The sequence below is a fragment of the Cydia strobilella genome, chromosome Z (assembly GCF_947568885.1).
Source record: "Cydia strobilella chromosome Z, ilCydStro3.1, whole genome shotgun sequence".
Classification (NCBI taxonomy): Eukaryota; Metazoa; Arthropoda; class Insecta; order Lepidoptera; family Tortricidae; genus Cydia; species Cydia strobilella.
This window is the reverse complement of record NC_086068.1, coordinates 1298932-1315366: the sequence shown is the minus strand read 5'-3', so window position 1 is coordinate 1315366 and position 16435 is coordinate 1298932. Positions and strand designations below refer to the sequence as shown.

Here is a 16435-nt window from a genome sequence, read left to right as displayed (position 1 = left end):
AGAACAATTTTTGCTATTATTTACATACATTTGCATAATGTGTCCAGGGCACATGCAAAGGCACCACGTTTCTTTGGTGGCTCTGAAACAAGATGTTATATGTAGTTGGTCAAAACAAATTGTCAGTAAATAAGAACAAAAAAAAAACTATACTCATCCTTTTCTTTTGGGTGCTAGTACTAGTGTAAGACGAATATATAGTGTGATTCTCTCTGTCTATGTTTGAAATGGGACAGTCCTTTGACAAACTATAGTTATGAAGATGGGCTATTTGATTATACAGATTTAGGCGGCCGATCGTAAAATCCGTCATATTATGAATAACTATCAATATGGATACCATTAGCCAGGAGACAATATGGGGCATTTTCTATGAAAAGGGACCTTATTGTCGATGGCGCTTACGCCGCACAGCGTCGCGAGGCATTGTATTTATATCGGAGCAGCATCGTTTATAATGGCGTAAACGCCATCGACAATAAGGTCCCTTTTTATAGGAAATACCACATATTAGCACAGTTTGTTGTATTAAGATCTACTAACGTTCTAACCAGGGTTCGAAATTATCCAGATAATTATAGTCTTTGATCATTATCGCGTTAATTATCAGATAAATTTATCGGATAATTATCCCTGGTATGAATGGTGCTATATTTATTTTCTTTGAATTCTTTAGTAAATTTTAAAATCTTGTCTTAGAATCACGTAAATTTTAGGTTATTGTGAAATCGATAATTATCAGGCATAAAAATCACGATAATTATCATTGATAATTATCCTTTCGAACCCTAGCTGGGTCTAACGTGGCAATAAATGGCACGCTGTGGAAATACCATAAAACTGGAGTTTTAAGAGTGACCCAGGAGAACGTAACCATGACAACGACGAGAGAGAGTAGATGCAACCCACCTGGTTCCGGACACTGGCATGTAATGATGCTGGCTTTAACTAATCTGGACCCTGAAAAAAAGAAATTAATCATAGACCGAAAGACAGTCATACTAACATAAAGCAAATTTTACGATTTAAAATACGTAAGTATGTATGTATAGACTGTCCGTTTTTCTTAGATCTTTTAGTTACTCGCGCGACATGTTTCGGAGTCTAGGTCAATTTTTTTTTTTTGCCAAAATTCAAGTCATCATGTTGTGCCAACCCTAATAATTGCTCGGAGTAATGCTGAGCCGAACGGAGCCGAGTTTGCCCGAAGCGAGGAATCGTTTTTAGGGTTCCGTACCCAAAGGGTAAAAACGGGACCCTATTACTAAGACTCCGCTGTCCGTCTGTCCGTCTGTCCGTCTGTCTGTCTGTCTGTCTGTCTGTCTGTCTGTCACCAGGCTGTATCTTATGAACCTTGATAGCTAGACAGTTGAAATTTTCACAGATGATGAATTTCTGTTGCCACTATAACAACAAATACTAAAAACAGATTAAACAGAATAATATATTTAAATGGGGCTCCCATACAACAAACGTGATTTTTTTTGCTGTTTTTTTCCGTAATGGTACGGAACCCTTCGTGCGCACTCGCACTTGGCCGGTTTTTTATTAATAAATCTCTCGCTGGCTCATGTGTCGGTAGGCTCTATTGAGTAACATAAATTAGGTAATTACAATTACACAATATTGTACCTTTGACACAGTCAACCACTTGAAATCGTTCCTTCTTATTTTTCTCATCTTGGCCACAGATTGGCAAACACACGTCCGTGGTCAGTTGCTTAGTTTTCTTCTTCTTTCTTTTATTTTTCTCGTATTGCTCTACGCTGATCACTCCTTTTTGGTCGGGCTTGTAACTGCCAGGATCTTTTAGTTTGACCACGGTTCTACGTATAGGTTTAGGTGACTCTCCAGGTGAAATAGTTGGAGGCCGCTTTCCTTTCGATGATTTCACCGACGTTGCTGATATTGAATTAATTGAACTTTCGGAAGACATTAATTTCTGTTGACAGATACCACATGGGAATTCAGCCGATTTCGGTGCTGGTCTTGTTGATTTTACCGATGTTGCTGATATTACTAAACCAGATGAACTGTCGGAAGACATTAACTTCTGCTGACAGACACCACATGGGAATTCAACCGATTTAGCTGGTTTTGAAACTTTTGCTGATTTCGGTGACTTAACTTTTGCAGGTTTTGGTGATTTTACTTTTGATGATTTTACCGATGTTGTTGATATTAAACTAGATGAATTATCGGAAGACATTAATTTCTGCAGACAGATAGGACATGGGGATGTAGCTTGATTTGATTTTACTGGCGCTTTGGAAGCTTTTGGCGTTTTTGGTGGCTGTATAAGTACTTTGGGTTGTTTTGCCGAATTTGATAATTTTTTTGAACCATCAGTACTGCCCATTCCTGATATTTCCAAACTAGAATAACTGCCGCAGGGCGTAATTTTTTGCTGAGACATGTCGACGCATGGAATTCCTACTTTCCTTGATTGTTTTTTCGATTTTGGTGATTTTCGTGATTTAACTTTTTTTGGTTTTACATATTTTGCCGAATTAGCTGATTTTAAAGAGCCGGCACTTTCAAAAGAATTCAAGCTTTCCGCGCTGCCGCTGGGTACCCCGTCATCCTGGCAGATTTGAGCACACGGATAATCGATTCCTTGTACTTCTTTAGATTTGGTTAGGTTTCCTGATATTTTCTTCTGCTTTACCCGATTTTCTGGTTTAATTTCTTCGTAAGGGTATTCAGTTTGAGCGAATGATCTGGACAGTAGTGCTGGATTGTTTGCATCACGTTTTGTGTATAGTGGGCCAACTGATCTTTGGCAGTAGTGTGGACAGTCGGGGTCGCATCGTGGAGTGATGGGGTAGCCCGGCGTCCCTTGTAAATGTGAGGCGCCAACTTGATCGCACCCGGAATAACCCTGTGGGCACTCAGGGTCACCTCCCGGAGTGATGAGGTAGCCTTGTGTCCCTTGTGAATGTGAGGGGCCATCTTGAGCGCAAGCGGAATACCCCTGTGGACACTCAGGGTCGCATCCTGGCGTGGTAAGGTAGCCTTGTGTCCCTTGTGAGTGTGAGGCGCCATCTTGTGGAGTGGAGGGGTCGCACTGCTGGCTCACAGGGTAGCGCTGTAACTCCTGCGGACTGGTGGGACTGGAAAGGTAGTCTCCTAGTTCCTGTGGATTGGAGGGGTAGTCCTTTACCTTCTGCGGTCTGGAGGGGACGGGAGGGGAAAAGTATTTCAGTGTCCTCTGTGCAACTGGCCGCAATTTTAAACACAATCCCGTTCGGCTTGAAAGTTTGGATGAGTATGGAAGTACGGACTTGTAGTGCGTTTCCAACGATCGGGTCTGTGTCTCCTGTGTACGATACTTATCGTTACAGCATTTTTCGTCATCGCGCTTATCCTCGTTAGACTGATATGCCTGTGAATCAGCACTAGGATATGAGTTTATACATGGCGGGTGTTCGTTAGTTTGTAAAATTTCGAAACAGCAGACAGATCTGCAATTGGTCGGGCTACGCTGCATGTTAGTCGGGATCATGTATCTCGAAGAGCATGCACATTGCGTATTAGCTTTACTGTTACTAATGCTATTAGCCTGCATGTTTTCCGGTTTGCTCCGAGAGGTGTTATTACCACAGCAGGATTTAGCCCAGTGGGTTTTCTTGTTATTGTAAAGTTGCACATTGTTTTGTGATGTTTCTAACGTCCTGCGGGAGGTTGCGCTGTTTTGTATTTGTGGATCTTTTACTCGACAGCAAGGACCTATTGAACTATTTGTAGGCTGTCTGGTACAAAATAACGTAGCAGGCTGATTGTTGTTAAACAACGTGTCATGATAAGGACAAAGACTCGACCATCTTGGTGTGGATGAAGTTTTTATGTTTGCTTGAGATTCTCTATAAGGACAGCAAGAATTGTCGCAGCTTTCTACGGACGTAGTTTGATTTTCATCCGTATGTGAATCTTTAAAAGGGCAATCAGGATTCGCGCAGCTTTCTATGGATGTAGTCTGATCTCTGTCCGTCTGCGAATCTCTGAAAGGGCAATTAGGACTCCCACAGCTATCTATGGAAGTAGTTTGAATCTCACTCGCCTGCGAATCTTTTAAAGGAAATACAGGATTGCCACAGCTCTCTATTGACGTTTGATTGTCAGATATCTGTGAACCTTTGAAAGGACAACATGGATTTTTACAGCTCTCTACGGATGTCGTTTGACTTTTGCTTGTCTTGGTATGTTTGTTTGTTTGGGAGGATGTGAATGGAAGAGAAGGATTGATGAAGCGTTGCATCGAGGTGGAGTTACTAAGGAGTTTGTTCTTGTTGTGTCCAATTTTTTTAGAACATAATGGTGCAGAGTCGGACATTTGGGTATTGATGTTCTGTGCTTGACTTCTGGGTTGTGTCTCTTTTACTAGTTTGGAGCAGTAGGGTTTCTCACGTGACTCGGGTGACCCTTGTAGGTTTAAGACCTCTTGCTGGCTTTTAATTGCCTGTGATTGGTCTCCAAGTATCAGGCCGTACGGGCACGTATCACTTGTAGCTGGGTTCTGATTACTCGGGCAAAGGGACTTATCACAATTGGATTTCTTCTTTGACAGAATCTTGCCGGGACATGTTTCTGTAATAAAATGAATAGTAGATGTACTTTCACGCGATGGACACAATAAGGATTAATTTAGGTATACTATTTCTAAAAACTTACTTGAACCGCATCCAAAACGACGGTTTAAGACCTCTTGCTGGCTTTTAATTGCCTGTGATTGGTCTCCAAGTATCAGGCCGTGCGGGCACGTATCACTTGTAGCTGGGTTCTGATAATTCGGGCAAAGGGACTTATCACAATTGGATTTCTTCTTTGACAGAATCTTGCCGGGACACGTTTCTGTAATAAAATGAATAGTAGATGTACTTTCACGCGATGGACACAATAAGGATTAATTTAGGTACACTATTTCTAAAAACTTACTTGAACCGCATCCAAAACTACGGTTTAAGACCTCTTGCTGGCTTTTAATTGCCTGTGATTGGTCTCCAAGTATCAGGCCGTACGGGCACGTATCACTTGTAGCTGGGTTCTGATTACTCGGGCAAAGGGACTTATCACAATTGGATTTCTTCTTTGACGGAATCTTGCCGGGACACGTTTCTGTAATAAAATGAATAGTAATTAAGTAGATGTACTTTCACGCGATGGACACGATAACAAGGTATACTATTTCTAATAGCTTACTTGAACGGCATCCAAAATAACGACATTTTGCGTAAAATCCTTTGCATTTGTTGAGTATTGTATTTTTTCGCTTAGCCGCTTTCTTACGTGGTATGTTACACTTTTCGGAAATTTTAGTTTCTATAGTTTTGCAGCGTTTAGTATTTACTGGGGCTGGAACATTGACACACTGGGGTGTATTCATTTGGGTTTCTACTGTCTTGCAGCATTTAGTATTTACTGGGTGTTGAACGATGGTATACTGGGGTGTATTCATTTGGGTTTCTACTGTTTTGCAGCATTTTATTGGGTCTGGAATGATGGCACACTGGGATGTATTCAGCGCGGCACTACGTGTTGGTGTGTCCAGGCCGGGATCTGATCCGACGCCAATGCTGCGACTCGGAATTTTGGATTTTGCTTGCACCTCTCCTGCCCAGCTGCAGCAAGATCGTAAAGTGGATGTTTTGATTGCTGTACTTTTTTTATGTGCAACTGATCTAGTACTTTTTATAATGGGTCTGTTCGATACATTGTCACTAGATTTCCCTGTACATGAACATGTTTTTTCTTTGAATTTTCTCAGTCCTTCATAAGCACAACAAGGACGTAATAAGCCAGTTTTGGTTCTCTTGAATATCACATAGCATGAATTTGATTCATCAATTTCACCGGATTCTAATTCGGGTCCCGGATCAGTTCCCCGTTGCTGAATGGTCAGTCCTTGGTCCCCACAGCACGGTCGGGGCCCGGTGGCGGTACTAGACTTTGATTGCTCTGTGTTGGTGTGTCGTTCCTCAAAAGACTTTGCACATGTAACACATTCATTACAGTTAACAGTATCAACCGACTGTGTTGCGTTCGTATTGCTTAATGGGGGTTTTTCAACTTGTTCTAGTTTTATTCCAGAGATTATATCCTTTGCAGGTCCGCTAGCTGGTTCACAAGCAGCTAAACATCTGGTTTCTTTAGGCTTATAGTCATCACCGGTGATCTCGGGTCGCGTGTTCGTGCCGTGTGTTGATTTTGCAGGTTCCGAGACCGAACTTTTTTTTGTGTCACCGAGAGGCCGGTCGGGTCCGACGCCTATGTTTCGCAAGTTATTCGAAGTATTTTCCTTTTGTCGGATTCCTGTAGACGGGAACGATAGAGCGGGGTTGGGCAAGTGTGACCCGGTGCCTACCTTCCGCATTTTAACCTCTATTTTTAGGCCTTTTGATCTTCCGGTTGGAGATGCAGTTACTTGAGATGGTGGACGACGTGAAGACAACGAAACTACACTTGGCGAAATCGGAGGACATTGCTGCTCAAATGTCTTAAAAGCGGGGCTTCCTTCGTGGTCTTTACTGTACTTGGCTGGTTTATCGTTTGGCAGATCAGCTTGGATTGATTGATTGATTTTGGAGCTTAAAGTTGAGCTGCGGGGCTCGGGTGAACTGATTTTTCGACTTGTGGCTTGCGGCTCGGGCGTCGCTTGACGGGGTGTAGGTATCTCGTAACCTCCAGAACGATACGGTCTGCATTGTGCAGGTGGTTCTGGTAAACCTGGTTCAGAGTTCTTGACTTTACAACCTGGGCATCTGGTTAGTGGCGGTGTTTTGGATTTACATTTTTCGCACCCCGGAAATGAGTTTTTCCTAATCGGTGATTGTGCAGCTGGTTTTGGTGAATCTGGTTCAGAGTTCTTGACTTTACAACCACCTGGGCAGCTGGTGAGTGGAGGTGTTTTGTGTTTACATTTTTCTAACCCCGGACATGAGTCTTTCGAAATGGATGATTGTTTAGATAGTTCAAAGTCCTTGTCTTTACAACCACCCGGGCATCTGGTTAGTGGCGGTGTTTTGGGTTTGAATTTTTCGAACCCCGGACATGAGCGTTTCCAAATCGATGCTTCGACTTTGGTCTTTGAATCTGAATATATATGTTGTTGATTTTGTACTATGTCTTTTGAGGTGTATATTTCTGTTTTGGAATTCGGTAAAATAATATTACGACTCATTCTGGCCTGACAACCTCCTGGACACTTGGTTTGTGGGTCAAGAGATTCGTTATTTATGCACTTGCCGGGCCCGAGGCACGGGCTCTTCAGTACAATGGTCGCTGAACTCGCAACGCGGGCTTGGAAGTCGGGTGTCTTGACTTTGCAATTCTCAGAATCTGTGCAGTAGCCTTTTAATAATGGCGGCACAAGGGGCGGTGTTTTTGTTTCTGCAGGACTGGCAGCCTCAGAAGTGTTTACTTCCGTAGGAGTTTTTTTGTTCAGTTGCTCATTACATTTAGAACGTTCGCCGCAAGTTAACTCCCTGCAGGGCGGCTTGCAAAGTGGATGATTTTGAGCATAAGAATTATTTTCTTTCGTAGGAGTGTTTTTGTTCAGTTGCTCATTACATTTAGAACGTTCGCCGCAAGTTAACTCCATGCAGGGCGGCTTACAAAGTGGATGATTTTTAGCATTGGAATTATTTTCTTCCGTGGGAGTTTTTAACGTGGGGTCAAAACAAGATTTTTGTGACGGCGATTTGTAGCACAATGCACCTGGGCAGTTATTTTTACCGTTTTGCTTATCATTCATTAATTTATTTCTGCTTGTTCCGCTTTCTTCGCCCACACTAGGCTGACAGCTGCACTCACAATTGCACTTATGATTGGAAGTGCCTGAATATAATAGTGATTGTAGTTTTGCTGCCAACGCTTCGCCCAGTGACTTTGCGGCCGCAGTGACGTCCAAGGATGAACAGCCCGTGGAGTCAGATTGGTCGAGGAACGGTTGGGACCTGGAGTTAGAGACCCAGGTGTGTTTGTGGCACCTTGGGACGTAGCTCCTGCTCTGGTCGCGGTGAGTGATGGACTTGGACGAACTGGCCGCGGCCTTGGCTTTGACATGTCCTCGATTTTTCGAAGCCTCGTTTTGAGTTGTACGCGCTTCGGCCCTGTAGTGGTCAGTGGGTAATATTGTTGCGGCGTCGACTGCCTTACTTTCACTAACATTACATTTGGGTGAAGAGTCAATACTATGGTCTAATATATGTATACTGCTTTTATGTGAACTGGGGGTAACATCAATATCAGGTTGTGACTCTTGGTTAACCTTTGTTTTTCTCTTGGGGTATACTGTGACTGGGCGACTGGGGTTTGTTTCTGCAACAATAAATTATTGATACTAGGCGTAGAATGTATATCGCACAGGTTGCCTATTTGACTCGTCAAAGAGACAGGTCGTATCGTGGCCGCGTGATTAACATTTGTATTGGTAAGATATACCTTTTTACAAACCGGTTACCGGGCATACGGACGGACATTCCGGCCAATTTTAGAGGTAATTTGGAGTTAATCATGGCGCCGTGAGTTCGTTCAGGTTACAGCTCGCTGCTTATAGATATGCCGAGCGGACAGCCGTGCGTGTTTGAGATCGCGGACATAATTTTTATTATAACGCTTTAAACTCTCGCGTTTTGAACATATATTTACACGAACGGGTCTACCGCGATCTAATTTCATTTTTTTTATACCTTTAATTGCCCATTCTTTTTATTGTTTTTAAGGTTAAAACAATGAAATTAAATCGGGGTAGACCCGTTCCTGTAATTAAATATCATTGTTTTTTTATATTTGTAATAAACTTTCCATTTTAAGAAATTTACTCATGGGAAAACTTTGGAAACTTCTATTGGAGTTTGAGTGTAATTCTACCAGGATTGAATAGATACCTTGTTCTAAGTAGTCGTCGATAAGGTCCTGAGCAGTTTTGCTAACACTGAACAGCTGCTGACTCCCTGCGGAGCCTCCATTGGGTATAAAGTCAGTTAGCAACCTCACTGGAGGCAGCACGATATCGGAGTCCATAGACAACTTACTTGCACCGCCTAATTTCAGGCAATTGTCCGGTAAATCTGGAATGATTATACATACCATAACTATAGTCCAAAGCTCCCAACTATGGTCATAAATTTTTATTTGCAAGAACACGGTTACAACAAAAGGTCTTAAAAATACAATAGATCCACATACTCAACCTGCATGCAGGTGTGCAAATTATACATGCAATGTGCTGCTAAGCATCACTTACCTACTTAAAATCTAGAATTCTATACCTATTTACAAATATGATTATTAATTCTCTAATTATATTATTTCTGTCAAATACTATTAAAACCATTTTCTTGGAGCCATTGTGTCAACTTAATTTTAAATGCATTTTTAGTTTCTAATTTAATTTCGTCAGGTAAATTACTATACATCGTTATACACAAATTGTAAGAGTTCCAAAATAAACTATACTTTTTTCGTTCAGGTGTGTCTTTTACCGTATTTTTTTGTAGTTCTTATGGAAAGGTATGTAAATGGAAGAAAGGTATTATCGGTCAGACAGCTGACGGGGGCTTCGACATGGCTGAATTTATCGGAAGCGCCTTTCCGATATCGGATGTCGGAAGGCGCCTATGACAAAAACAGCTGCAGGAGAGTGCCATTGACATTTACCTGCCTTTTTTGCGTTATTTATCGTTTTTTAGTAATAATGATTTATTAAATGCATAAATAAACGAAAAGAAACACATATAATATATGGATGGAGGAATGGGCGGTCAAACCCGATAAGTCGTGCAAATGGGTTTTTGAAATTAGAACTATATGTGACGTGGAGCTTTGGAAACTTAGCAAACGGCAACTCCAAATAATAACGGGGGTGTTTACTGGCCATTACGGGGTCAAGGGAATCCTGGCCAAGATGAGGCACGCTGACAATACCGATTGTCGTATGTGTGGCGAAGAGGAAGAGACAATAGAACACCTTATGTGTGAATGTCACGCCCTCGCTAGACAAAGAATGAAGGACTTTGGAACAGGCTACCTAGTACCAAAGGAATTCAAAAAGCTACCCATAAGGTCCATCATCCGGCATATGGAGATGGTGGGGAAAGCTCTTGAGTAGCGGACGGATCTTTCCTAGGGGGTAACTGCACAAAAGATCCCTATGGGTCGAAGTGTATCCGTAAGGGCCCCCGAAACTATAAGATAAGATATGCGTGCCTAGAGTTCTTATTTAAGTGACGAAATATCTCGACTTATCGGGTTTGACCGCCATTCCCTATCTTGCATTTTACTTCCTTCCGACATCCGATATCTGTTTGGACAATGTGAAAACGCTTTTACACGTAACTTAAACGCCAACATTACGAGCATGAAAAGTGAAAAAGGATCTCACATGGTTGCCAAGTCTGGAACAAGGTGTGACAGCTAACGGAGTGGCTGCCATCGGACTCCAAAATACAGAGCATGCTGGAGGACTCGGTGACGCTTTCGTAGTGGTACTCGCTCAGGACGGGGCTGCTTCGGGTAAGGTACACTCCGACGTTTTCCAGGTTTGCGGTAATTGAGGTCATTGTTTACGGTTTCAGTTTACGCTTCACCGGAAAAAGTAATGCGTTTTCACTTAGTCTTTTGAGCAAACATTTTGTTTTAAGCAAATGTTTATTCTTCCCATTTACTATTGTGGCAATGGACGATTGGTCGCTCAGAACTGTTCAGAGCATTAAGATCAAACGCGGATCACTTTTGTGAGGGGACGTAAAGCCACGAAATTTAAAGGATACATACGAGGTGTTCACGAGGAAACCGAAAGATTTTAACCACGCATTTCTGAGGCCAAAAGAAGAAAAAAATTTAATGTTTAAGTGAATATCGCAAAAAAAAAAGTTGTTTTTTTTCGGATTTTTAAATGTATTTGTACATAAAAAGTTAATATTATTGGTAAACATCACTTAAAACGGACTTTTACTTTTTTTCCGTAAAACCTAGTTTTTACAAAGTGTTACTTGTCACTTTTTGAAATCTATCAATAAGGATACGTAGACTACGTCCCATAGTGACAAAATCGCTATCAAAAATGTGTTTTGCACTATGTAACAATAAAGACTTGTTTTTTTTTATTGATATTAATTCTGAAACTAGGCGAATTACAGAAAAGTTTATAGGGCATTTTAGTCTTTAAATATGATCAGGAATACGAAGTTAAAATTATTCGGTTTCCTCATGTTACAACGTGTATATAACAAAAGAAATGGCGCGCCGCTCATTTGCAAAGGTATGGCTGTCGCACGGATTTTAACATTTTATCTCAATTACTTCAGCAATATACTGTTTATACTGCTAGGTATACATATAAATATTTACAATTTACAACTAAAAATAAATAAAAACCGGCCAAGTGCGAGTCGGACTTGCCCACCGAGGGTTCCGTACTTTTTAGTATTTGTTATAGCGGCAACAGAAATACATAATCTGTAAAAATTTCAACAGTCTAGCTATCACGGTTCATGAGATACAGCCTGGTGACAGACAGACAGACGGACAGCGGAGTCTTAGTAATAGGGTCCCGTTTTTATCCTTTGGGTACGGAACCCTAATGAAAATTAGTCAAGTTTTCGTGATTTTTAGGGTTGTACCTCAAAAGGAAAAAACGGAACCCTTATAGGATCACTTTGTTGTCCGTCCGTCTGTCTGTCAAGACCTTTTATCTCGGGAACGCGTGGAGGTATCGAGTTGTTTTTTTTTTAATCTCAACCATGCATTCCATTTACTCAGGTTTACATTTACTCCCTTTTGTGTGAAAAAATCAAACTTAGGTTAACGTGAAAAAACGATACGGCTGTTTATGCCGCAAAGAACGTATATATCGACAATGTAATCAAGGGAATCAGAATTTATAGGTTATTTTCCGTTGACCTAGAACCACAGAATAACTAACTAGAACTATGAAATTTGGCAAGTAATTTCGTGTTACACTACAAGTACAGGAAAAAATTTGAAAACTATAAATCTGTAAAAAATAAAAAATAATTAAGAAATAAGTTAAATTTGTACGGAACCCTTGGTGGGCGAGTCCGATTCGCACTTGTCCGGTTTTTGTATAGGTATCTAGCCAACAACAAGAAAAAATGTTATACTCCGACCAATATGGTGGCAGGAGTCCCAAATGTTCCTATAGTAAATCAGTATAATATGTGTGGTCTTTATGTGGTCTTATATAATACTAGCTTTTGCCCGCGACTTCGTCTGCGTGGAATTAGTAATTTGGGTACCTTAATTCTTAAACAAATCTGCTTTTTAATCCATCCTTTTTTCACCCCCAAATTGGTCCACACTATAAATTTCCACCCCATTTCTTACACCCTTAAGGGATGATTTCGGGGATAAAAGTTATTCTATATCATTTCCCACAGCTCAAACTATCCCCATACCAAGTTTCATCTAAATCGGTTCAGCGGTTATTGATTCCCCATACAAATTTCCACCCCCCTTTTCACCCCCTTGAGGGGTGAGTTCTGGGATAAAAAGTATCCTATGTCCTTCCCCGGAACTCAATTTGGTTCAGCGGTTTAAGCGTGAAGAGGTAACACACAGACAGACAGACAGATAGACTTTCGCATTTATAATATTAGTATGGATTTTATAAGCTAGGTAATATACCCATACAGTTGCCTTTGTTTTGGAGTCACCACTGGCGGTGGTCTCTGCCACCAGCAGCCCAGCCCGTCAAGTGGTGCCGATCGGACATTTCTGCTATTTAACTAATACATTTTTATAATTTAGAAGACACATTTTTGCTGTTTATGCAAAGAACATTGTAATCACTACATTGTTATGTATACAATGACGTTGAATGACGTAATGACGTTTTGTCTGATAAAACTATTTATTCTAAAAGATTAATCAAAGACAAAATATATAACCTTTATACTTAATCAAAGTACAAAATAAAGGTTTTATTGATTAAGGTTGACCTAATTTGGTGGTCATTATTAGCCTACAAACATTCTACTTGTAGCCTAATTAATATATCCTCTTTGCCCAAGAACAGAAATAAGGAAATAACTTTTTTCCACAAGTCAAACGTTCCTAATATATATAGTTTGTCAAAGGACTGTCTCATTTCAAACATAGACAGAGAGAATCATTATACTATCTTTGTCTTACTAGCACCCAAAAGCAAAAAGTTTAGGATGAGTATAGTTCTTTTTTGTTCTTATTTACTAACAAGCTTTGCTTGACCAACTATACTTACTACTCTTTGGTCAAACGTCAGCCCAGAGACAAGAGTGGACAAGAGCCATGGAGACGATATACCGCCCATAAGCTATACTTGAGCTATACAATATTTTAATTTTTCTACCCAGTATACCAAAAATGAAATAGAAACACGTAATTAATAATCATCTAGAATAAGTTTATTTTAGTTTTCTCGGAAGGGTAAAATGGGTACTCTGTCGGCTGTTAAGTCTTGCCGCTGTTGTGGTCCGAAAGGGGAAAAGGTGTCTCCTAAGAAAAAGCTGTTGACAAGAGCTATAGAAAGTTTCTATGACAACTGTGCCGCGTACAACTTAAGGTACCTAATGCACAGATCTAAGAACTTTAGGGGCATATAATTGTCTAAGTGTGGTAAAATCCGTGTACCCAACCCGAACCATAGAATTAGTAATAGTATTATCATACAGAACGGCCACTCACCGCCCCGCCCCGACTCGAATGACCTCGCCCCGCGACAGCAGATTGACGGCCGTTTGCCGGCCGCTCAGTACTGTTTTTAAGCAACTTACTCTATGACGCATGACGCGTGTACAGACGTGCCGTTCACACATAGAAACGCAAGTAATTTTTGATTTATAGCGTGTCCACCCTGTGACCCAACTGAGAGAGAGAGTACTGGCGGGAAGTGGCGCAGAATATCGCAAAGTGGCGTTCTCTTGTGTCAGAACTGTCAGAAGCCAAGATCTTTATCCTATTCGGGATAAGTTCGCCCTTTGTACTACACATTACATGTTCCATCTGCTGTAAAATATTTCTTATTCGTACAATAAAGTATTTACTTACTTAGAGATAGACATAGAAAAATTGTATTTACTTAACCCTTAAATGCATGATTTTTTGTATAACTTTTTAATAAATTGAAATAGATGTGTCATGTTGTATAGATTGAGGGAAAAATAAAGAAAAAAATCATAGTATTTAAAAAAACCATCAAATATACGATGCATATATACATCATTATGCATTTAAGGGTTAAGATTCTTTTTGAGTCACTGAGCCAGAGAAGTAAGTAAATATAGTAAGTCATAATCATTAACGGACGACGTGAACGATCTCAAGACAAAAGAAACCGAACTGCAGGCAAGCATGGGTCAATGCCAAGAAAAAGAAAACAAATATGAGGACACTATAAGAAATCTTCAGCATGACACTTCGTTCCTTCTTTGCAAAATCGAGGATTTAGAACAAAAAAACAGGTCGTGCAATATAGAAGTTAGGGGGATTCCAGAGGTGCAAGGAGAGAACCTGCTCAAATACTTGGACGACATGTGTACCTTCTTAAAGATTAAAATCGACAAAAATGACTTGTACACGTCATTCAGATCAGGCCGCAAAAGTAACAAACCGCGCTCGATAGTGTACATATTTAAGAGTGTGATTCCTAGGGATGATATTTTAAGAGCATCGAAGAACTACAATAAAAATTGTAATGACCCAAGCGAGCGTTTAAAGACAGTGCACATTGGTATTCCGGGTGAGCCAAATTCAATTTATATTTCTGAGCACCTCTCACCAAAACTTAAGTATCTACTCGCAAAAAGTAGGACGGCAAAGTCTTCCTTAGGGTATGAATTCTGTTGGGTGCTAAATGGTAGAATATTTATGAAAAAAAATGCTAACCAGAAACCTATATGGGTTAAGGATGAGAGCACACTTGCAAATTTGTGACTAGGAAGCGCAAATCTTCAAAAAACTTATAATATTTTATATCACTATTATCTTGTCACTTCTTATAATAACATCTTTAGATATCTATTATTAGTATATTTATTGTATCTATTAGGTGATAATCGTCGTACTACAATATTTACTGCGGAGAGGTCAAATTATGGTTGTAAGAAAATTCGTATTTGTACTCGAGCATTAGTGTTTGCAAATTCTGAGCTGAGTTTGACAAGTGCCAACCTCTTTAATATCTACGATAATGGATAATGACTTTACATTTATAAATGACAATTTGGACAGGCTCTCGTGTGATTCGGCAGTGCTTGAAATAGATAATCCTCTAACATTGAGAAATCACCTCAATTCAAAAATAAACTCGTTGAAAATCATGTCAATTAACATAAGGTCTATTTTCAAAAATTTTGACAGTTTATTAGTCACTATTCAGGATAATATTAAAGATTTTGATGTTTTAATCTTAACGGAATGCAGAATAAAACACCGCAAACCCAATCAAACTATCCCCGGATATACCAGTATCTCCACAGAAATAAACCCGATTCAAAATGATGGCGTTGTAATGTTTATTAAAAATGATTTGAATTTTGCATACAGGGAAATTGTACTTTGTGGGGCGAACTGCCTGAGGGTGGATCTTAAAGAGTGTAGCGTATTTGGTATTTATAGATCCCCCTCGTCATATAATATAGAGATATTCCTGGAGTCACTTGACAAAGCTCTTGATGATTGCAAAGGTATAAAAAATACGGTCTTAATGGGCGACTTAAATATTAACTTCTTAGACTCTTCTGGCAGTAAGCACCCCCATGCTGACGAGTACATCGATTTACTTACTCTACACAAATACAAAATCGGAATTAATAAGCCCACAAGAGAGAATAGTTGTCTGGATCACTGCATGATAAAATTGCAAAATCTTAAACATGAATGTTTAATTTACAGCGCTGCAGTGACTGATCATATGTTAACCCTGTGTCTGCTTGAAAATTATCCAATAGACCGTAGGAGTATCCCAAAAATAGTAATTAAGAAGGTGGATCACGAACAACTTGTGGTAGATCTTGAAACGGAGCGGTGGAGCAGCGTATATAGTAGTAAAAATGTTAATATTGCACTGGACTCATTTAGGGATTCGCTACATGGGCACATAGAGGCAAATACTACTATTAAAATAGTTAGTAGTAAAAGTAATAAACCGATTAAACCTTGGATTACACGGGGGCTCATATCTTGTATGCGCAGAAGGGACAAACTACACAAGATATACAAAAAACACTCAGATAATCCAGTTTTAAAACAGAACTACATAGAGTACAGACGAATTTGTAACCTATTAATTAAAAAAGCAAAAACTAAGTACTATGGGGATAAATTTAGTAAAGCGAAAAACAACTCCAAACTGATTTGGTCTACAATAAATGAAGCTTCTGGTAGAAAACAACATAATATTAATAGTATAAAAGAACTCAAAATAGGAAATGAAACA

At 40.0% G+C, this 16435-nt stretch overlaps 1 protein-coding gene across 1 annotated transcript; it reads right to left on the bottom strand.

The window, feature by feature from the left end:
• Positions 1-7116: 7116 nt before the first annotated feature.
• On the bottom strand, positions 7117-10559 carry LOC134755049 (uncharacterized). Its single transcript, XM_063691528.1, has 4 exons — positions 10448-10559; positions 8886-9068; positions 7184-8316; positions 7117-7140 (listed from the first exon to the last, which is right to left on the bottom strand). The coding sequence occupies exons 1-4, from the start codon at positions 10557-10559 to the stop codon at positions 7117-7119; spliced, it is 1452 nt and encodes a 483-aa protein (XP_063547598.1).
• Positions 10560-16435: the final 5876 nt, after the last annotated feature.